Source organism: Hyposmocoma kahamanoa, unplaced genomic scaffold (genome assembly GCF_003589595.1).
Source record: "Hyposmocoma kahamanoa isolate Upper Pololo Valley unplaced genomic scaffold, ASM358959v1 81, whole genome shotgun sequence".
Taxonomy (NCBI): domain Eukaryota; kingdom Metazoa; phylum Arthropoda; class Insecta; order Lepidoptera; family Cosmopterigidae; genus Hyposmocoma; species Hyposmocoma kahamanoa.
Window position 1 is genome coordinate 3,284,450 of NW_020654080.1, and position 22,804 is coordinate 3,307,253.

The 22,804-nt window shown below is 35.4% G+C and overlaps 2 protein-coding genes across 3 annotated transcripts in view; one reads left to right on the forward strand and one right to left on the reverse strand.

The window, feature by feature from the left end:
- LOC113234018 (pre-mRNA-splicing factor ATP-dependent RNA helicase PRP16) overlaps positions 1–22,804 on the forward strand; it is a 171,795-nt gene that overhangs the window by 8,830 nt on the left and 140,161 nt on the right. The window contains exons 6-11 of the mRNA XM_026469245.1: positions 847–945; positions 1,519–1,648; positions 3,510–3,599; positions 4,320–4,457; positions 6,922–7,074; positions 7,593–7,786. Of these exons, the coding sequence (XP_026325030.1) occupies positions 847–945; positions 1,519–1,648; positions 3,510–3,599; positions 4,320–4,457; positions 6,922–7,074; positions 7,593–7,786 (804 nt within the window). The remainder of the gene's footprint in view (positions 1–846; positions 946–1,518; positions 1,649–3,509; positions 3,600–4,319; positions 4,458–6,921; positions 7,075–7,592; positions 7,787–22,804) is intronic.
- LOC113234057 lies at positions 10,879–21,144 on the reverse strand. 2 transcript variants are annotated; one of them, XM_026469292.1, is made up of 4 exons: positions 20,570–21,144; positions 19,910–20,085; positions 18,825–18,932; positions 10,879–12,109 (listed from the first exon to the last, which is right to left on the reverse strand). In XM_026469292.1, the coding sequence occupies exons 1-4, from the start codon at positions 20,904–20,906 to the stop codon at positions 12,008–12,010; spliced, it is 723 nt and encodes a 240-aa protein (XP_026325077.1). In that variant the 5' UTR covers positions 20,907–21,144; the 3' UTR covers positions 10,879–12,007. The 2 variants fall into 2 exon arrangements, with proteins under 2 accessions (XP_026325077.1, XP_026325078.1); XM_026469293.1 differs by lacking the exon at positions 10,879–12,109 and adding an exon at positions 18,083–18,182 and having other exon boundaries at positions 20,570–21,130.

A 22,804-nucleotide genomic window follows, 5' to 3' on the forward strand; every position in this document is an offset into this window, starting at 1 on the left:
TACTGTCATGTACAGTAATGGGAAGTGCGTTCCAAAGTCTGACTGCATGACTAGTATAGGAGTGAGAATAAAAACCGGAATTGAATGATGGAAAAAAAATAGGGACTTAACGAGAGTGCGACAAGGCTTATCCTGGGACCTGAGAAAGCTGAAACGCTCTTTCAGATGCCTGGGGACAAAGGATTATGTAGAATGTTGTAAAGAAGAGAGACTATATGCAAATTCCTGCGGAAACGAATGGGAAGCCACTCGAGCTGAGAGTGTGAGATTCGATCATATTTACGAAGGCCAAAGATGAACCTTATACACAGATTATAGAAAATGGAGAAAAGACTCACGGAAAGCTCGTCGTTCAATTTAATTTTAAAATAATTTATAGGCTTAGTTTTTCAGCTTATTTGCAACACCCTGACTGGGTTATGTATGTACGTACAATACTAAATGTTATTGTAAGACCTTTTTTATATGTACATGTGCTATATGAGATAAATAAATAAATAAATTGCATCCATCGCTGTCGAAGGTATTTCTTGAAGACTTTACTACTTGGTGAGGTTGAAATCCGAAACCGAGAGACGTCGGAAGTGTCTCGACCTTCGCAGATCCTCAGCGTGTGAGGTGTGGCCTTAATTTGTTACGTCCGTAAATAGGTTCATTCCAGCCTCGTTAACAACTTAAGCGATTTCTATTGCGTATCACTTCAATTGCAAATACAGAAAGCGGTGCTGTTCGGTACGACAAGTGTTCGTTGGTTCTTGAACCTGAATCCCTGACCCCGGTCGACAGTGCCATTGCCGAAGAATGCCGCATATGCCGTTTAAAAATTCAAAATTGGTCTTTTTATAGGAGAGCGTTGACCGCGTACATCTGTTGGTGCATAACATCGTGCCACCATTCCTCGACGGTAGAATCGTGTTCACGAAGCAGCCCGAACCAGTAATTCCTGTGAGTAGCATTTAGTTTAATTATTAGAGACTGTGTGCCGAAAACTTTATTCACGTGCTGTACCCTTATCTCTGGACAACTTTCTATACGGCTACCCCTATCCGAAATTAAATTTTCACCCCCTGCATAAAATGTATCACGGAGAATGTGATGGAATTGCATGCTTTAATTCTGCTTTCCCCTTTCCATCATCGTGGGACTAGACGTAAGCTAGTTCCACCCCTATGTTGTGGGTATTCCCAGGATTCGCACGAAGCGATTCGCTTCCACATTTATATGGCAAGCAGACTTATTTCCCGAACGCTATAACTTGTACCTTTTCAAGGCGAGAGTGAACAGACATTATTTAGGTGTGCATGCTACATCGTCGACCTCATCGTCACTGTCCATCAGGTGAGATGGAGGTCAAATGCGCACTTATTTTTTGTAAGTTTTTAAAATTCTTGCACTATCTCTGAAATAGGGGATGAAAATTTGTATGGAGAACCAATCATTTCTCAAGTATAGTAGATAATCGAAGTACCTATTCTACACAAAGTCGCGGACATGAGCTAGTATATACTTTGTACACAGGTAAAAGATCCTACCTCGGACATGGCAATTAACGCCCGCAAGGGATCCGCTCTGGTGAAGGCTTTTAGGGAACAAAAAGAGAGACGCAAAGCCCAGAAGAAGCATTGGAAACTCGAAGGAACCAAACTAGGTAAGTAAAAAAAAATATTTCACTGCGTAAATAAAAGATAAAGTAAAGATAAATAGTACTCGTAAGTTTTATTACACACGCACGCGCACTCAGGCACACATATACACACACACACATTAATTTTATTTTAAATTTGCACATGAGGATCGTGTATTCTTTAAATTTTTCTGATAAGTTAATTTTAATTTCCTTATTTACGTATATTAAAAAAAAGTAACTCTGAAGAGCGGGGTTTCTAACACAAGTAATTTTTACTTACAAGTAGCCCCAACACCGGATACTGTAATTATTTAATCTAGTAAATATATAATACTTAATATATGCTTCTTTTTATATTATTATTCTCTCTGGTATTTACAGTACAGAAACAATTTGAGACCAGTAGGGCTAGCACGACTGGGCGCGACTTGCGCGAGAGCGACAAAAAGGACGAGATACTGCTATTCACGCATAGAGATCTCGCGCTTTATGTCGCTCGCGCAATTTGCTGCCTGTCGTGCCAGCCCTACAGGGAATTCGTATGGTTATCTCGTACATTGTTATAGTTCGCTTATAAGGTAATTGTTGTAACGTATTTTTAAGTTAAATTCTTGTGTTTTATAAACAAATAAGCCGTGATAGCCTAATGGTTTGAACTACTGCCTCTCAAGCAGAGGGTCGTGGGTTCGAAGTCGAGTGCGGCACCTCGGAATTTATGTGCGAAATTTAATTTTAAATTTATCGGTGAAGGAAAACATCGCGCTGCAACCTGCATGTTGAAGAAGGTACACAGCTTTCAGAAAACGTGTGAAGTCACCAACCCGCATTGGGCCAGCGTGGCGGACTATGGCCTAAACCCTCGTCTGAAAGGAGACACGTGCCCAGCATTGGGACGTATAAATGGGTTGATGATGATGATGATAAACAAATACTTTTTTGATAACGAAACTCTCTTAAAATATTCTTTTTATTATTTTATTTGACTCTATATAATAAAAAAAAAACATGTCAAATATATCTATGCCTAGCTTTAGAGCAAAGAAAAAGTTGTCACTATCACTGTACAAGAATGGAAAAATGTATGTGACCACGCAATAAAAGAAGAAAAAAGTTTCATGGTCACGATGCCGTTCTTGACGATATAACGGAACGATTCATTATTAACACAAACGATACATCAGAGGAGAGTGAAAATGAAGACGAGAGTGATAAAGAAAATGATGAAAACGCAATGTCCGGTGCAGAAGAATTGTTATAATTATTTTATATTTGAATTTTATTTATTGATCTCTGACTTCTCGGTCACACTTACATAATAATATGTAGGTACACATGCTCATCGGTCATACATATCATAGCTGGCCTTTATTTTAACAATTTATGCTATTTAGTTTTTATTTATTTTTAAACTAGAATATCTCTCCCACTTATGTTAAAAACCTACCTAATACTAAAATTTATTTTTAAAAGTTTTTTGTCTGACTCTACTTTTGATGATTACTCACACAAATGCAAAGCTCAGCTTAGACTTCGCGAACTGTAACCGGTGAATGCACGTCGCGATGGAGGACGCCTATGTTCAATAGTGGACGTTTTCCTGTTGATATGTTGATGATAATGATGATGAAATTATTGTAAAAACATTCAGTAATATAACAGTAAAATAAAATAATAAATAAAATAGTTCATTGAATAACTTCTTGTACAAAGGAATAACTAAAGATATATATAATAATTACAGGAACTAGGAGAATCCTGTATTTCAGGTAAAAAGTCTAATTATACAGGTGGATATATTATAACGTAGCATATAAAACACAAATTAAAAGAAACGTGCATCCCGGGAGTCTCTGCAAAACTAATTTTTTTATTTCTTTTCCAGGTAACATCATGGGAATACAGAAAGAGAAAGAAGAATTAGACGACGGACCAACAAAGGAAGCCTATAAATACGCCGAACATTTGGACAAAGGTAAGATAATGTATTCAAAGTCAGATGAAACTCGGTCCAAGTAATTTACACTACAACAAATTTACAGCCAACTACGGTGGCGAAGAGTCCATACAACATTACAGCAATCGGATTGTCTTAATGAATTAGTGAATCCAGGCATATTTTAGTAAACTAGATCTCTGTTAAAAACCGAAAAGTGCCATTTACGAAATTCAACAGTATTGTGACACAAATAAATTATACATCATCATATACGTTGTTCCGATTTCAAACTAAGTAACTAAAGCACTTTGTATTATGGAAATCGTAAACAACGACCCAAACACCCAGACCCGAGAAAATATAATTAAAAGTTAGTTTTTCTACAATAACTCGGCCGGGGATTGAACCCGGGACCTCAAAGATGGCGACTCCATGAAAACCGGTGTACAAGCCACTCGATCACGGATGTCAAGTGGCTCAGTTGGTAAGAGCAATGCTACGGTGCAGCATGGTCGTAGTTTTAAGTCCCACCGGGTCGAAGAAATTTATCTTTGTATCATAATCATAACAAAACTGAAGTTATTTCACAAAACAAAAAACTCATGAATAGAAATCGCGAAAATCTAAAAAATGTATACACTTTTATGAAAATTGTTAAATGTCTACGTATAAAGTATAAGATATTTTATCTTTACACTTGCCGTCACCTATATTGTTATGGTCATATAATAACTATATATATTTGATTAATTCCAGAGCAACAAGAGCCCGAGTCAAAATCAGATTTCGTAAAGAAGAAATCAATAAGCGAGCAACGCAGGTACCTACCAGTGTTTGCAGTCAGAGAGGAGCTCATGCAAGTTATAAGGGAAAACAGCGTTGTTATTATTGTTGGTAAGTTTATTACGTAGTATCAGCATGAACCAATAAGTCAAGATCGTTGCTTTGAAAAATGTCGAAACTCCGGTTTATTATTTTTTTATTTTCAGGCTACAAAAGACCCATAATTATAGACCCATATATACACAGTCAGGTCATAAGTATTGTCACACAGTAAAAACTTTTCTTTTAGAATGCTGGCCACAAAAAGTTTATTGAATTCGAATTTCGAATTGTTCATGAAAATAAAAATGTATACTTTTTAGAATTTTACTCATTTTTAAATATGGAGTGGACGCTTAAAGAAGACCGTGTTGCAGTTATTGCGTTGCATCGTTGCGGTTACGCGCCAATTCAAATTTTTGACATACTGAAAAATTTGAATATAACCAAAAGATTCGTTTATCGTACCATCAAACGATACAATGAAGACTCTAGTGTAGATGACAGGTCAAGAAGTGGTCGCCCTCGGTCTGTTAGGACTCCAGCAGTGATAAAAGCTGTGAAGGCGCGAATTCAAAGAAATCCCAAACGTAAGCAGAAACTGTTGGCCCTTCAGATGGGGTTAAGCAGAACCACGGTGAAAAGGGTGTTAAATGAAGACTTAGGGCTTCGGGCATATCGAAGAAAAACAGGACATCGTTTGAATGCTCGTCTAATGGACCTGCGACTGAAGAGATGCCGCGCTTTGTTGAAGCGGTACGCGGGAAAAAATATCGGGAAATTCTTTTTTCAGATGAAAAAATTTTTACCGTAGAAGAGAGCTACAACAAACAAAATGATAAGGTGTACGCACACAGTAGTGAAGAAGCGAGCAACCGTATTCCGCGTGTCCAACGAGGTCATTTTCCATCCTCGCTCATGGTATGGTTGGGAGTTTCTTATTGGGGCTTAACAGAGGTACATTTTTGTGAGAAAGGTGTAAAAACGAATGCAGTTGTGTATCAAAATACAGTCCTGACGAACCTTGTGGAACCTGTTTCTCATACCATGTTCAATAACAGGCATTGGGTATTCCAACAAGATTCGGCGCCAGCTCATAGAGCGAAGAGCACACAAGACTGGCTGGCGGCGCGTGAAATCGACTTCATCCGGCACGAAGACTGGCCCTGAATCCGTTAGATTACAAGATATGGCAACACTTGGAGGAAAAGGCGTGCTCAAAGCCTCATCCCAATTTGGAGTCACTCAAGACATCCTTGATTAAGGCAGCCGCCGATATTGACATGGACCTCGTTCGTGCTGCGATAGACAACTGGCCGCGCAGATTGAAAGCCTGTATTCCAAATCACGGAGGTCATTTTGAATAAACATTAGTGTCATAAGAATCTATGTTTTGTTAAGTTCATTTTGGTATATAAATGGTTAAAAAATGAATAAACTTGTTTCAATTATTTTATATTAAACATGTGACAGAATTTATGACCTGACTAGGTATATAGACTAACATACGTAATAACACTGTTTACTTACGTACACATATGGACCGCGACGTGTGACGCAACGTGGGTGTCCGGTAACCGTCCTCGTAAACACCGGAACATGACACCCTTTGTCTAAAAGTCCTCTTTCATGAAGGTCGACAGAAGCTGAGTTGGTACTCTCACCACAAATGAATTAAAATTCACATTGTGGCGGAACTCCCACTGCTCGACCCTCAGGGCAGCTTTGACTTTCACCCGTATGTACTCCACAATATCCGCAGACTTTGTTTAGTGCTGAAGTCGTGACACGTATATCAACGTCGTCGTCACCGCTGGTCGCAATAGATGACTGGGACCAGACGGGGCTGTGCCACTAAGGTTACGGCTAGTGTAGTTCCTTTCTTGAGATTCTCAATTCGACTTTCGTTTTCTCATTTGTTCGAAAGCAGAAGCAAACGAGAGCTGATATTTAAAAGTGATATAAGGCCCATTTGCCTGATCCGTTTGCCAGGGATGGATGGCCCTTGTTTCGTCTTTATTTCTGCTTATATACTCAATGGTTGGAGACTACACACTTTCCAAACATTGTCAACCTTCTTTGAAATGCATGCATTGTACAAGGTAAATACAAGAATAATAAAAGGCATATATTATATGATCATTTTAAATTTGCAAAGACATTTTTCCCTCCGCATGACAATTATATCGACTGTGAACTGAATTTTGACAACTTTACAGAATGTTGAAAAAAATGTTTCGCGTCATTTATATAGTATCTTATTTATTAAATAAAAATACGTAGTTTTTAAATATTTTTATTACACATACACTACGTATTTTTATTTAATAAACCAAATGCTATATAATTGACGCTAACAATTTTTTTCTTCATCGTGTAAAGTTGTCAAAATTCAGATAGTACCGGTTGCCAGTTCACAGTCGACATATATAAAATATGAAAAAAAAATTTTAAAAAGTACACATTTACAATAGATCTATTATATTTTTGAGAATCAAATAATATTATCCCATAATAAGAAAGCTCGTCGTTGCAGGTGAGACGGGCAGCGGTAAGACTACTCAGCTGACACAGTACCTGCACGAGGAGGGTTATAGTCGCACGGGCATGATCGGCTGCACACAGCCCAGGCGCGTCGCCGCCATGTCCGTCGCCAAGCGCGTCTCCGACGAGATGAACACCAAGCTAGGTATGTTCCTTTACAAATTTCAATAACAATTGGACGTAATTGGAATTTCACATAAAAATAATTGTGATATTCAATTCAATACACTCTATAGTTAGAAGGCGAATACCGAGTTTGAACTTTTGGGATTCTGTCAAAGAGCAAGCCGAACACCGTAGGTAATAATTAAAAATAATTATAACAAAGTACTGGAGAAATTTCGCATAAAAATAATTGAATATCAATTCAATGAAAATTTAAATACAATGAATAGCGACATCTCTAGCCAGGGCTGGTAGCTGTAAAGGTATCTCACTGGGTGATAAATACTTAAGATTTCACATAGGTGGCGCTACGGCTAAAAAGTCATTGAAAAAACTTTGCCGAATAAAACTGCTATTCAAGTCATTTCAGTGAATTCAAAACTTTAAAACGCTCCCCTGTAAACTTGGCAATTTCGACATACGATACTTTACGTATACAAGCACATAATATGAGTCTATCGATATTTGAAATAAGTGTATTAATATTATTTCCACCAGGTGACGAAGTAGGCTACGCGATCCGCTTCGAAGACTGTACATCCTCGAACACAGTGATAAAGTACATGACCGACGGCATATTGCTGCGCGAAGGCCTACGTGAACCCGACTTAGACCACTACTGTGCGATCATTATGGACGAGGCTCACGAGCGGTCGCTTTCTACGGACATGCTGTTCGGGCTGCTCAGAGAGGTCAGTGCTAACATAATACTTCTATAAGAATTGTTTTTTCTATGTAAGGGGATTTTTCTTTGTTAGAAAAGGACATATTAACAGGCTCCTTAAACATCATCTATTGTGTACGCTTAATGCCGACATTAACTAATCTATGTAACAATTTTACTTTCTTTGATCTTGAGTAATATAGGAAAATGTTACATACACCTACTGTGGGGTAATTTTCCGAAAAATTTCAAATATCGGAAAGTTTCCCGGAAAAATTCCCAAAAAATTGGAAAAATCGTGTGAATTATAAAATAAACTTGTATAACTAAAAGCCTCTTAGAGAAAACAATATTTAGAATGATTTCAAAACAGCGAAAAGAAATCTTTATGATGGGTCCATCGTTTTTGTTCAGTAACTTCAACTTTTGATAGGTATCAACGTCAAATGTGGAAAATTAAAGGAAAAATAACCGGAGCACTATTTATTTTTCTGAAAAATATTAGTTTTTCAAAATGGAGATTTTTCCATGACCCCAACACTACATACTCTCTGTACTGTATACCCAACTCTGCCAAATTGCAATTTAAACTATAAAAAACTTTTCTTTCGACTCAGCTCCGTACACACTCTATCAAGATATGGTATACCTCCTTCTTTGCTTAGGAATAAACTACAACATTATGACGTCATTATAAGAGACGATACCAACGGGAAATGAAAAGCTTTATTTAACATATTGCTTATTGCTGTGTTTCTTGTACAATATGTTTGAAAAAAAGACATTAAAAATAAAAAAAACAAATTTATTCATCAGAAACATCCTGATATTCAACACTTAATTACAGTGAATAGCGACATCTTTAGTCAGGGCTGGTAGCTGTAAAGGTGCCTAGCTGAGTGCCGAAATACTTTCATAGATTTCTCATAGATGGCGCTACGGCTGAAAAGTCGTTAAAAATAAGGTCCTAAGATCCGACAACAAGCACATCGAAAAATTCGTGAGGTCCGCTGGTTCGTTCCGTGGCTTAGTTGGCATGGCGTCTGGCGTCATAGTGGTTCGAATCCGATTGGATCGAAGGAAGTCTTCTGAATGTTCGATCTTTGTATTAATAATTATAACAAACTAGTGGAGTAATTTCACAAAAAAATAATTGAAATTACCATGGTGGTCAAACATCGTGACATTCAATAAAACACTTAATTTGAAAATAGTTATACACTAGTAGAGTCGTTAAATAAAGATATAAAGCAGGCTTTGAGCTCGGGCTCAATCTTTGGGTAACTAACAATCTTCGCAATCTCACCACAATCGCTATCCATACCGATTGGTCGGTTGGTGGTATCTCGTGATGAGTAACTACTATGATTGGGCCATCATGACATGACGAAGCGCGAATGAATTTAGTCGATGAATAAATCAAACATTATTCATAAATATCTCAAGACAAAATATGTATCGGTATGCTAGATTGCTGCCATTTGGATTATGGACCATCGCTTATTTGTAAAAAAATATCATTTTTGTACAGTGCTACACGTTTCCCTCCTGAAGAATTATTGAACCAGGTGCAAACTTTGACATTTACAAAGTTATGTTTGCCAACATGAATGTTTGTCTGTAAGCGTGTTGTGACGTTACCAACTGTTATAGTTTATTAAAATAACCAATGTATGCTACTGATAACGCGAACATGAGCTATCAAAAATCAAGTTCAAAAGGAACTTGTAAGGTTTTACAAGTGACTCAAAAGTGGAATAACGTTAATACAATTCGTTACCACATTACTATACTAACACAGGCTTTAATTAGTTAAACGCCATCTATGTGAAAACAGGAACACTAAAACAGACGGACGTAATTTGCATTGTACACAATATAATTTGCGTCTTATATTATTTTTCGTATGGCATTGTAATTAGAAAACTTTAATAGGCGATGTACTTCCAAGTAATACTGTGTGCATTGAGAAACTTCAAAAGTTTTCCAATGGTTATGAACGTTCTTTGAGATACACGTTTCTTCACGACGATTTCCTTCATTGTTAGCGTTGCCACAGTGATCCGAACCGTCGACCTCTCAATTAAGAAGCAACTGTTGTCCCATTGGGCTACCACCACTCTAGTAATGATAAATAGACGTTTTAGCCAACGTCGCAGCTATAAGTTGGCACCACTTTTAAGGTGCTTTTCCACCGGGATTGAAATTTGTATGGCAAAATTTCAATTCTCTCACAGCGCATCTTCGATGGAAATGGCCTGGGTTGACGATGATACTGCTGTGCTTATGATAAGAACAGTACGTCTATATTTATTTCAAACATACTTACTGTTAATATTGTAAGCACAGCACGATGGGCGAGGCGCGAATTGAAATATTTGTTGATGTTAATATTGAACCGTATTGCTGCCTTCATAAAGTATTATTACTCTGCAACGGAAACACGATTTCTCGTGTGGGTAATATCAATTTTTGGTGATATTCTATTCTCGTCTCACCTCGCTGGTACAAAACCTCCTTAATGTGTTATTACATTATCAACTATAAATAATTGAAAGAAACGTTTATTTAGTAATCATTTATTTATAAAAATGCCTCATTATAAATAATATTATTATAACTTACGAGTACTATACTCACAAATGACAGGTTTAACTCAGTTGTCAAACAAACTCGCCTCCCTGTCATTTTTATAGAAATATACTTTTTTTATACCATTACACCAAAGCATCGAGTATACAAGCCGAAATAGAGACGAAGTAAGGGCCATATATTCCTGGTAACACATTAGCGATACAGCTCTTATAAATATCAACTCTCGTTTGCACTGAAATATAGACAGGCCAACTACTGACCTGTGTTTACGTCTTCGTATATTCCAAAAAATATTCTGTATTTATTGTAATAAAGATAATATCTCTAACAATGTAATTACAAAACAAACGGAATCACATTTCATCGGTAATTAAGTATTAAATATGTAATTTTGCAATTTTCGTCCATTATAGCAAAGCTCAAATTAAATGGTCGATTTGAAGTGAAACAGTTGACGATACCCATTGACGACACCCGTCAATTGTTTCGAACTCGGGCTAGCCAATCGGAGCGCAGTTATCACAACAATGATATGGCAGAGTAGTTTTGAAATAAATTAAATGACATTTCGTCTCTATTTCTGGTTATATACTCGATGCATCAAAGTAACATTTGAATACTTTTTGTTATTAATAAAATTTAAAACCGAATAATTCCTTTAAAACCGACTACGGAAAAGCATTGTAATTTTTTTAGATTTTTTTTTAAATTTTAATAATCAGTTAACTAATCAGATTGTTCCAATGGAATGTTTTCCCAACGACATCACCGTGTCCCCTTAAAGGGGCGGCCATAGGCACACAAACCATCCAAAATATGCTTTCCCTTTACGAGTTATCAGACGAAAATTTATACATCATAAATAGGTACTGAAGTACCTTACCTTTTTCCGTAGTCAGGTTAAACAACATATTTTCCAATAAACAACTTTCAATTGAAAATCAGAACAGTCTTCTCAAAACACAAAAGAAATACTCGTCAGACTAGGGTGTCCACTCAAGACTAAGAACAAGATTTCTTATATAAACTTTAAAAGTATAAAATACAAGCTGCAGAAATGTATAGAGAGCTCTTTTAAACTCCACGCTACCCAACAGTGCAACTCTTTAATTTGATTGGTTTTCCAAACTTTATAGAACTATTAAGATTGGCAGTAAAATTCAACATGTTTGTTTTACATTTTCAACTATGAAGAAGCGGGAGGGAGAGCCTCTTTTATAATATAATAACAGTTAATTTTAGTAAGCTAACAAGGTCTTGATTCAGGAATGTTTAAACATTTTTTGTCAACCGTTTTCTTCTACGAAAAATTAAAGCTCCCAACAATCTTGTCTTAAAAATTAATCATACCATAAGTGGAGTCATAGATGTGAGAAATATTCTAGAGAATCTAGATAATAGAAGTGGAGCGAAGTATGAGCACATAAACGTTAAAGAGAGACTGAAGGCAGGCAGTAGAATACTGATAGAGAGAGACAACGAAAATTCCACAGATTCAATGAGAGTTTGAATTCAAATTTGAAATTAAATTCCAAACTTTATTATTCTTTTTTAGATTCCGAATGAGAATTTAGACGTTGTCACACTTTCTGGGTTGCCAGAAGCAAGCGTAGCAGGAGTACTTGCCAGCGGTGGAACCGCTGGGTGCCATTACTCAGACTGACTTAGCTTTTGTTCGTGCGTTAATCGCATTCTGGTTGACCAGCATCACGCCCATGTTCATGCCGATGTTGCCCCACTTGAGCGAATCGCTTATCTGTAACAAAGAAATTAAAAAATGAAAACGCCATCTTTAAATAAAAAAAAATACAATCACTAGCGCACATATAAATTTTATTCTTATTAAAAACTTTATATATGGTCGATAAAAAAATATCACATTCCGTGAACCTTTTGATTACTTGTACTTATAATTTATCGTATTTAGATAAGGGACGCCATTATTTTATAAATAATTATCAAGGAATGTCAGAAGTGATAGCTATTAATAAATTACATAAAACTATGTTATATAAACTAACATACACTTCAATGTAACTTCGTAGGCGTGTCGTTAACTCACACACATTTTCTACCTATGTAAACGCCAGTAAATATATATAGATAAAACCGGTATTTCTATAAATAAATTGTACCACAACCAACGCAAAAAGCACCCAGTAATGCATATCTAAGTTATTTACCCCGTCTATAATTAACTAGTTCTGCTTTTGCTTTTTCTGTCTGCATTTATATGATTTCGAGGTAATATTAATTTTAATTTATTTCGCGCCTTGTTATTCTGATTCTATTTAAAGTTTATAATTTAATTATCATTTGCTCTATAAAGTTATTTGCGTATTACAGTATTTATTTTTAAAGCGCAATATAACGTACTATTTTTAACCAACTTTAAAAAAGGAGGAGGTTCTCATTTGGACTGTACTTTTTTGTATGTATGTTACGCGATAACTCGGCATTTGTGAACCGCGATATTGAGGATTCGTATTTGTTGGAAAAAGGGTACCTCAATATTGATGTCATTTAAATTTGAAGAAAATATACCACCAATAATTGTAGCAAACTAGGGGATGAATCCGGTTTCGCACTTTCCGCTAACCGATTTAAATAAAACTTGGCAAATATATCGCACTGCTAATACAACAATGTATTAACTCAAAAAGTGAATTTTTCCAGAATAGCTGAAACACGAATTGTTCAATTTCCGTGAAAGATTTTTATAATTTATGTATAGGTTAAAATTTATTTGACATCTAAATAACTCCTACTCGCCAATTAGAAGTACATTTAAAAAAAAAGATAAAAAATAATTCATATTTTTGAGTAAGGACTGTTTTGTTGTAGCTCACAAAACGTTTGTCTCATTCTCACGACCTCTTGAGGTCGGTTTTTTTTTGTACTCTGTATTGAGATTATTAAACCGTTACTTTAGTAGCAGTACGGCTAATTGTGAAAGATTTCATCCATGGAAGACAATGTCAAGTATGAAGCATCATTCGCATTACGCGTCTTTTTATTTAGTACTTATTATAGTAATTGTTTCGGCCGAACAATAGACGGAGAATGGAAATAGATTCCCTGTGTTATATCAAAGGAGTTGTTCCTTTAGTGGTACTGAAATAAATAAAATTTAACCAGGCCATTAGTTGGTTTTTTGTAAAGAGCTCTCAAAATCTAGAAAGTCTGAATTAAAAACAAATTATTTTTGACCTGCAATATCCAGAAAATCGTTAAGGATTTTTAATACTAGAAGTAAAACGGAACGGATTTTTATGTAGTTTTTTGGCTAAAGGCCAGTGGCCAATGCCGTAAAAAATATTGACAGATGTCAAAGTCATTCTTGTTGCAATTTAATTAGCCAATTAGAAATATGATTTTGAATATTTTAGCGTTTAAGTGTTTTTGAACTTTTTTTAGAATCGCAGTGTTGCTGGTATTAATTTAACATATCTACCGCACTTTTGTTTAAAAGAAATAAATAAAAAATGCAGGTCAAAATTTTTTTTTTTTAATTACTTCGGTGAGTTTATTATTTCAAGCTTATATCTAACAAAAAATTCCAAGCTCCGTACTAATTCGGTACAAGTCCTTTATATAAGTCCCAGTATCTCTACTACTTGCTGTTATTTGTTATTCTCGCTGTTCTCCCAGTTACTGTAAAATTAAAGGCCACAATTCTAACACTAATGTAATTCACTTGATGACTTTTAAATGGGATCGTACCATAAATACGACTAGCGCACACGCACGCGTACGTTGCAATTTAATTATCATTAAGTCAACGAGAAAGTTCGTATTCTTTTGTAGTACACAGCACTGTCGTACACTAACGAAAACGCGGCTATTGAAATAACAAAAGATAGAGCACAAAAAACAGTAAAAATTAGTTATCGTGTTCCATTTATCGGAAGTTACCCTAAGGATGTATAACTGAAATATCATTAAACGATTTCAATGTTGTAAAACTGTGTTCTAATGAAAAATCCCAAACAGACATAAGACTGCAGTACTATTTAATATGTTTTAATTTATTCTAATTTCTATTAATAATTAATAATAAATTAAACTTAATAAAAAAATTCATTCAATAAAATAATTTGTAAAACTTAATGTAGCGTAAATTGGAATGTTTTCTTTGTAAAATTAAAAATAAGGTATTTAATTAATAACTATTGTAACTATAGTGAAAAAATAGGGTGGTTTGCATTAATATTAGACATAACTGGTTGAAGACTGTACCACCTCAGTCAACCGTGACCATGGGACCTGTAAAGGGCCCGAAACGTCGGTTTGTTTGAAAAAACAAATATACGCGATTTAAATCCGGAAAAATAGTTTCATTCCTATGTGTAACAATCGCGAAAACCTAAGAACTCGATATGTGTTCTGGTTTTTTATGACAGCAATCACTTTTAATTTTTCGCGAATAATTGGTTTTTACCGTCTCGTGCTCTTTACAAGTCTCATAGTAACTTATGACATGATAGCATAGTTGCTATGCTACACAATGCATTTTGTATTCAGTATATTGAAGTTTTGTATTGATTCGTTCGAAATGAAAATAAATACTTTCAATACAGTTACGCATCTAGGAAAGATATCTAAATATTGTTTGAGTAAAAACAATTTACTACATCGGTGACTCAACGGTATTTTTTTATATATAATACCAAGTGACAGGACTTCAAAAGTACCCTTCAAAAGTGGAACACAGTAATGCTCTCATTACTGCTTGGCGACTGAAACAGGTAAGGTGCCAGTACTTCCCTGGACGAACTGTTTCGCAAGACTGTGGGCGCTGGATGAGGTGGTTCCGGGTTCGATTCCCGACTGGACCAAATTGGGAAATGAACTTTTCTAAATTTGTTCTGGTCTGGGTGTCCTGGGAAGAGCCCTAGAGTGAATTTCGTTGCTCTTGTACTCATAGTACAGTTAATTCCCACTATTTATAGGCCTCCCGTAGTTTGTGCCGTCGACCACGATACTGTACTAGACAATGTCGTCCACCCGTCTCGGCACACGTCCCGCCCCAAGTTTCTATAAGTATTTCTTGACCAACATTCGGCGGTACACCATCTGTCTTCACCACGTCTCGCAATGTGGCCTGCCCAGTACATTATTATTATTAATTTAAAAACTCAATATCGCGAGTTGTTTAATACTTTCCTGTTAAATTATGTACTTCCAAAGTCAAGCGGGCTCAAAAGCTCGTAAATTTCCATACAAAGGGGTCCAACTTTTAGATTATAATAATATATTATTTGAATACAATAAGACATTTTCTCTTGTCTTTGGAAAATTAGAGTTGTGGGAAAATTAGTAAACTCTTTGTTATTATTAAAAAGTTACATTTACGAGTCTACCATGTCATTTAAATGACATCATAGTAAGAAATAGTTAAAAACCCAACACCTGACTGCACAAAACCTATTGTTTCACATTCCTATATATTTCTTATTGATATAAATGTTTCAACAAGTGTACGGTACAATGTACAAGGATAGATGGTTAATTTTTAATTGTAACCCAGAATATTATTTTAATAATTACAACGTGTTTTGCTACTGCTCGGTATTTTTATAAAAAGTATACTGTATTATATCAAAAATTGTTGATAAATTTGTCATGGAATATTAAAACGTCATAACAGCAGTAAGTACCGTAACCAAACTAATATTATAAATGCGAAAGTAACTCTTATCTGTTACGTTTTCACGCCTAAACTGCTGAAACCAAATTTGATGAATTTTGATTTAGAGATAGGTGGGACTTGGGGGGACATGTGCTACTTTTTGTCACAAAAATAAATCTTAAAGGGGTGAAATTAGGATGAAAGTTTGTATTGAAAACCAATCATTTCTCAAGTAAGTAAGTACAATAGGCTACTCAAAGTACATTCAACTGCATTAAATTGAATATTTTGTGTGATTTGAGTACCATTATGACACTATAATGATAACTTTTGTTTAACTTTATATTTATTGTTTACTGTTTTTATTTCCTTGGAATCAATTGACACGCGTCATGCAATTACTGTCATAAAATGTAGCGAGTTTCACCAAAAAGACGAAGCCTAAAAAATTGATCAAACTGAAACTTTTACCTTTTTATCCACATTATTAACTACAGACGATATTAGGTTAAATTGTTATTGTAATGTAGATAAATAAAGCTCTTTATTATTATTAAGTCCATTTCAGTACGAATTGAGATCATTGCATACAAGACCTTTATACAAAAATATACCGAAGACAAAAGATAGTGTAGGGACGTTAAATTATTTGATTTTATTTAAATAAAGATGAAGGAGTGAATCAGTCAGCCGTGACTATGAGACCAAAAAACAAACATACGCGATTTAGATCCACAAAATTAGATTCATGACTATTTTATTAAATAACTTTTTTTATTATAAGTTTTTTATGAAATATTTTTTTTTATTAAATATTTTTTACGCGTAATTAATTTGGATAATTAAGTAATTTGTCGTTAAAAGCTTCGTTCGTATAAACGAGGAAATATGTTAATGATTTTTTTCTAACAGATTTTGGTCACGCAACAGTTACATTGGTCACGTCACATTTTGAAAGGAAAATAAAATTCGCTAACTCCGTTATGGCTTTTTGTTTTTAGTATTAGGAGCGAATATATACCATGGCGCCTCTACTTAGAGTAAATTCATTATGAAGAAATACATATCGCACACCCTTGGTGAAATAAGGCCACATCTGCAAAATTACAATTTTTCAGAAGGTTTAAACTTTACTTAATGAACGAATTAATAGATAACTTATTATACTTAATTTGTTTCATGTATTATTTGTACTATGATTTTTATGTGATAAAAGCGCTTTTGACATGATCACAATGTAGATTTATTACACCAAGGGTGCATAATTGTCCCTTGCCTCACTAAATGTCGTAACGAGTAAGGCATACGGTTATGATATGAGTTTACTCAGATTTCTAAAGGGAATGTTCTCCGCTAATCGTCGATTAATATAATTGATAAAAGGAGATTGACGTGAGAGCGCAAAATAAATAAAAAATTGTAAAAGGAAAAATTTGCCTTATGACAGTTACGACAGCTAGTCAGGCGAGGGCCTATACCTGAAAAATAAATCAAGTAACATGTATAACATCAAGACTACACAATGATCAGCACAAATAAAGGTCAAAATAACAATAATATCAGCACAAAATGATTCCCGCAACTACTTTCTAGACATTACGAATGAATTTATGACATTCTACTCCTTCAAGTTGTTACACCTTGTTAGTTTATTTACTTATATTGTTTAATAAAACAATAGTGAAATTAGGAAAGTTCTTATTGTGTCTTGCTACGATGGAAACAAAGTTCAATATTCAACTTTTAGAATTGCAAATTGCTTACGTTATTTTTATACATAGAATTTGTTCCACTTTATTGTTTGACGTACACCAATACAATTTCTTGAACGTTTCCAGACTTTTATATTAAGCAAAGGAAATAAATATATTACTTTCCAGAAGAATTTATAATTGGCCTACTACTCCTTAAAGACCAAAAAATAATGACCACCTCCTCCTTATTTTATTACACGTGAAACTTATAGAGATGCGAACTTTATCCGTTGTCAAAAAAACGTTTTTTGAAGTAACAAAATAAATAAATAAACTATACATGACAAAAGGGCACATTGACCGGTAAACTTTTATCACCAATCGGTAAATGAAAAAGCCTCACCGGTAATTGTAATTGATGCCAGCAGTAAGTGTCCAAAGCGCCTCAACGATTACCATCAAAAGATGATAATCATAGGTGTTTTCGAAGTCGTTAGGCTTATCTGTAACAAAATTGCTCCGTTGTGCGATCTCTGTTTTCTTCATTGTGCCAGTTCTCTGACCCCATGCATACCGTATCATGATCGCATATGCCTTTTTACTGTCCGATTTGTCGACGATGATGGAAAAGCGTCTATATTTTTACTACAATAGCGTTTACAATCACAAAGCATAATGAAACGACGTGATTTTAATTGAAGCTTTTTAAAACTGCCTTCACAGGAACTTTGGTTTCTCTTAAGGTGTGCCGTTGTAAGGACAGCTTTATCGAACGACACATGCATTGAAAAATTATAGAACAGGAAACACTATAGAGTAATGAAAGTAAATAAAATAATCTCGACATATTACGGCCTCCGCAATGACAGAAATAACTTTACCGGTACCGGCGACGGATCGATACTGTTACGGGACTCTAGAATTTACTCGTTAAAGTGTTTGGATCCGTATTTCAAAGACAACTTAATCTACTTTCATTTGCATTTTCAACTCGAATGCAAGTGCTTTTCATGTGAATAGTTTTGTATAAATAATACAAAAACACGTTCAAAACAAATTGTGTGCCCATTGAACCATCACCATGCATTTGAGTCATTGTTTACTCAAGTTTTGATCACACGAGTCGCATTGTAGTAGTAATTTACCTGTCTCATACGAGCCTCCTGTGGCGTCTCCCCATATCGGCACCAGTGGACGAAATGCAGTGTGTTATGCCAGTTCCTCTCGAACCTTGACTTTGTAGCCATATCCAGCTGCAATCAGGAGAAGCTCCTTAGTAGTTCCATGGTTCTGTTCACCTCACCACACTTTCAGAACGAAAGCCACTCATGGCTATCGGTATCTGAAATGAGACACCAATGCTGACGCAAACCTACGCTTACAACACGAAGACCTATTCCACATGCAAAAAGGATTTTTTAAATCTTGAAGCCGAACTTTGAAGTTCGAAAATACCATGCCAGTTAGAGTTTAATGTAACAAAAAGTGAGATAAGAATTTGTTTCGAGGGAATAGAATAGAGAACAGATGTTCTGTTAAAGGAATAAATGGACAACGGAAATGAGAATTGTTTCGCGTCTGGGAATAGCAATGAGAAGTTCATTGAATTAATCGAGATTGCCCTCGAAATATATTCGAATTAGTGAGGAATTGTTTTGAAACAATTTGGGTTAAGACATCTATTTCGTAATTTGTGTAGTATGTTTGTTGTTGGCAATGTTGCAGCATAAAATTAGTATGCAAGCGATTGTGATGACTTCAATTGCCGTCTCGTCATTGAATGTAGTTGTGTTATGTCACTGCAATGAAACTGTGACGAAAAGCTTTGTAGCAACAATGCAGAGCGAATGCAACGTGTTATTTATAACTGCATCGAACAATCGACAGTAACGGTCCGATGTTCTGCGTATATTTTTTGCTCGAGCAAAATTTTTATAAAGAATTCTTTTGCCAACGCGTAATTAATACACAGCGAAACTTGTTTCTTTTTTTAATTCGTTCCACTTTTTACTTCTTTATAATTTAAAATGAATTCCAATTACAAAGCCCGCTTGTAAGTGCATTCACCCTGGATTCCAGCTATTTTACAGTTCGATCTTCGAGATATTTTATGACCTTACGATGTTGTACTTTTACAGTATCAGATATGGATAGGAAGACAGAAAGTTATAGGATTCATTAATTTCTAAGTTCTGTGGAGTTGCTATTTTGATTTTCTTGCATGTTTTACCTTAGCCCTTATGTCCTTTTCACTGTTCGGGGTCTCTTGTTTGTCGTCCACATTGTTGATGCGTATCACTGAATCTTTCTTCCAAAAAGCACTCAGTGTTGTCTTCACAATACGTTTTCGCACACCTTTTTGTTGAACGGTGTACACCTCTATCTGTTCCGGGTTCTTTGTTTTTTCTGTCGACAAATATATTATGATTAGTACCATCATTATATTTTTATTGATTTTTTCTAAAGTAATACGTAATATAATCGTGCGCGATCGCGTGCATCAAAACTGTTAGATCGGTGTCAAAATTCATGTACCTCAAGGTCAACAACTTATTGTTGGTTCGATGCTAAAAGGGTATCGCGTTTAAAACGGTCGTTAATTCATTTTAATTCATGTGGCGCTCTCATTACGGTCGCGTCAGACGCCGGGCCCATATGAATTATTTACAAATTGTATTATGAACGTGCTTAGTTGGCCGTGGCCAACGGTGCCAAGTGTGTGTGAAACAACTCTCAGTCAGTGCGGCTGCACGCCTCCGCGAATGTGAACGTTATCTCTGTCCTCAATAATAGCCACGATAAATTTTACGATTTCGCTAGGCTATTCCTGTTTTCAACGCACGCACAACAATTGTAAAGGACATTGTAAATGCTGTAGCCTAATACACACCTTTACCCTTCTTCCACATGCCAATTGCATACATGTGGTAATCTGGTGACAAGGTAGAGTCGGGTGGCAGGGGGTCTTCAGCTTTGACCTCGAGCACGAATCCTGACTCCAGCACCGCACATAAGATATTCTGTTCATCATGCTTGAACCACTTGGTTTCACGGAGTTTATGGATAGCGACTGTAGAGCCGAAACGCTGCTTCTTGGGCGCAAATAAAGCCTGGGCCTGACTCCCGAATCTGGACAAGAGCCCCTTCACCGTCGGTGGAGGCGCGAGGCTCTTCTCCGGCGGCTTTGATTGCTGGAAACTCCGGCAGGTCACGAACCTCGCTTCCATTGAACCCTCTCCTCTCAAAGATTTGCGAAATAACCCCACCACACACCAACACTTTTCACCTATTTATACAGCAGCTGTTATAACAGTTATAACTGCTACAGTGTTACTCTCACTGACTGGAAATCTTGTTTTGTATGAACACTTTCACAATTTTTAGCGCGCGTGGTTGACCGGTGCTTGCAGCGCAGAGCTACACGGCGGCTTGTGAAATAAGACGCGGCGCGAGATGGGGTCTTGCTTTTATACTACCGAGGGGTATGCGGGGAGGGCGTTACTCACGTCTGACCTCACTAGTGAAGCGCGCGTATCGATAAATGTTTTACAGCAGCGACTGCTCCTTAAGAAACGTATACGTATACAATCTTCTGGTGACGTTTTTGTTAAAGTTACTAACACGTTTCACATGGTTGTGTAATATTATTATTTTATATATTATTTACCCTGCGTATATGGTAAGAGGTAGAAAAACATTTTTGGGCAATGGTTATGTTAATTTTGTAATAACGTTAAAATTAATTTATACTTTTATTAACTTAGAGAATTATCAAAAACGTTGATCTTCTTTCTTTATCTGGAAATGATTAGGTATGATTTTATTTCGGAAATAATGTTTTCACGGATTGTTTTCTCATTTTCGTCACGTGTTCATTCAAGGTTGTATCTAATCTAGTGTTGTCTAAAGTCGTGGTATTAACTCATGTTCACGCAGGCAAATATGATAATGTTCTTTTGTCTGTATACGTTGATTGTTTTATATCTCTGCGAGTTGCAGTTGCGTGTGAAAGAGATGTACATCATATACAAAAGATGGATGATAGTTGACTGACGGCACAAATTCAGGTAGACAAATCTCAGTGAGAATGGCGATGTTCTTACAAAAAGGCTAAAGTAAAAGTATTAAGAAAAATAATAATAATGAAAAAAATGTTTTTGACAATGTCATCAATTTTTCTATATTCTGAGTGTTAAGCAACAAAACATACGGTTGTTTTTGCTAAATAGTTATTTTATTTATTTTTTATTTATTTTATTGTTTTAAAAAAAGTATACAAAAATAATGCAAAACACCGTTAAACCCTACTTGGGTTTGTCTCGGTGGCATTGATTCCTACTGCTACGAACAAACTAATTCAAAATATTTAAAAAAATCTTGTAAGTAGGTAGACATTGTTTTGTATCTTTATTTGGAGGCATACCTTTGTACAACAGTGAAGACGCAACGTCAAAGTATTTTACTATTATAGACTAGATACTGAGCTATCCGTCCGGAAACTGGTTTGTTAACAAGTGTACAGGACCCCTCAAAAACAAATGTTAGCACATTAAGTAAAGAATAAGTTTAATTTTAAATGTATATAGTTAGTATATGTAGATGTAGTATTTATAAATAATATGTATTATTACTATATGTCAATAGGCATTAATTAAGTAGTAAAATTTTATGACATAAATTAGTGTCTGAATATTGTATGTATCTGTGTGTGTTGAAAAACATCTTTTGAGTATGATTTTGATATTTTTAGGATTGATTTGAACACGAATTTCTTTAAGTAATTGATTAATTTGTTCTGATATAATATATTCAGATGTTCGTTTGCCATAGTAGTTGTTAAATTTAGGCTGTAGGTGAAATTTGGAGTCAAAATTTTTCATGAATAGGTATAATTTTACAATAGTTAAATATTTCGTTATCATTGGTTATTTTATTCTTAACATTGTACGGTAGTATCGTTTTCAATAGTCTCAGTTGCAGTCTATATATTTGCTCGAGTAAGAAAATGTACGGCCATAGGACGTTAATCCATATGATATTATACATTCAGTTAGTGCTGTATACATTGTTATGTGAGGACCCCAGTTAAAATTATTATCAATTATGACACCCAGATATTTTAGTT

Coding starts and splice junctions, on each gene's coding strand:
- LOC113234057 (XM_026469292.1), bottom strand. CDS start 20,906: ATGGAAGCGAGGTTCGTGACCTGCCGGAGTTTCCAGCAATCAAAGCCG. Junction 20,086..20,569: donor CATGTGGAAGAAGGGTAAAG/GTGTGTATTAGG, acceptor ATTTGTCGACAG/AAAAAACAAAGAACCCGGAA. Junction 18,933..19,909: donor AAAAGGACATAAGGGCTAAG/GTAAAACATGCA, acceptor TCCTGATTGCAG/CTGGATATGGCTACAAAGTC.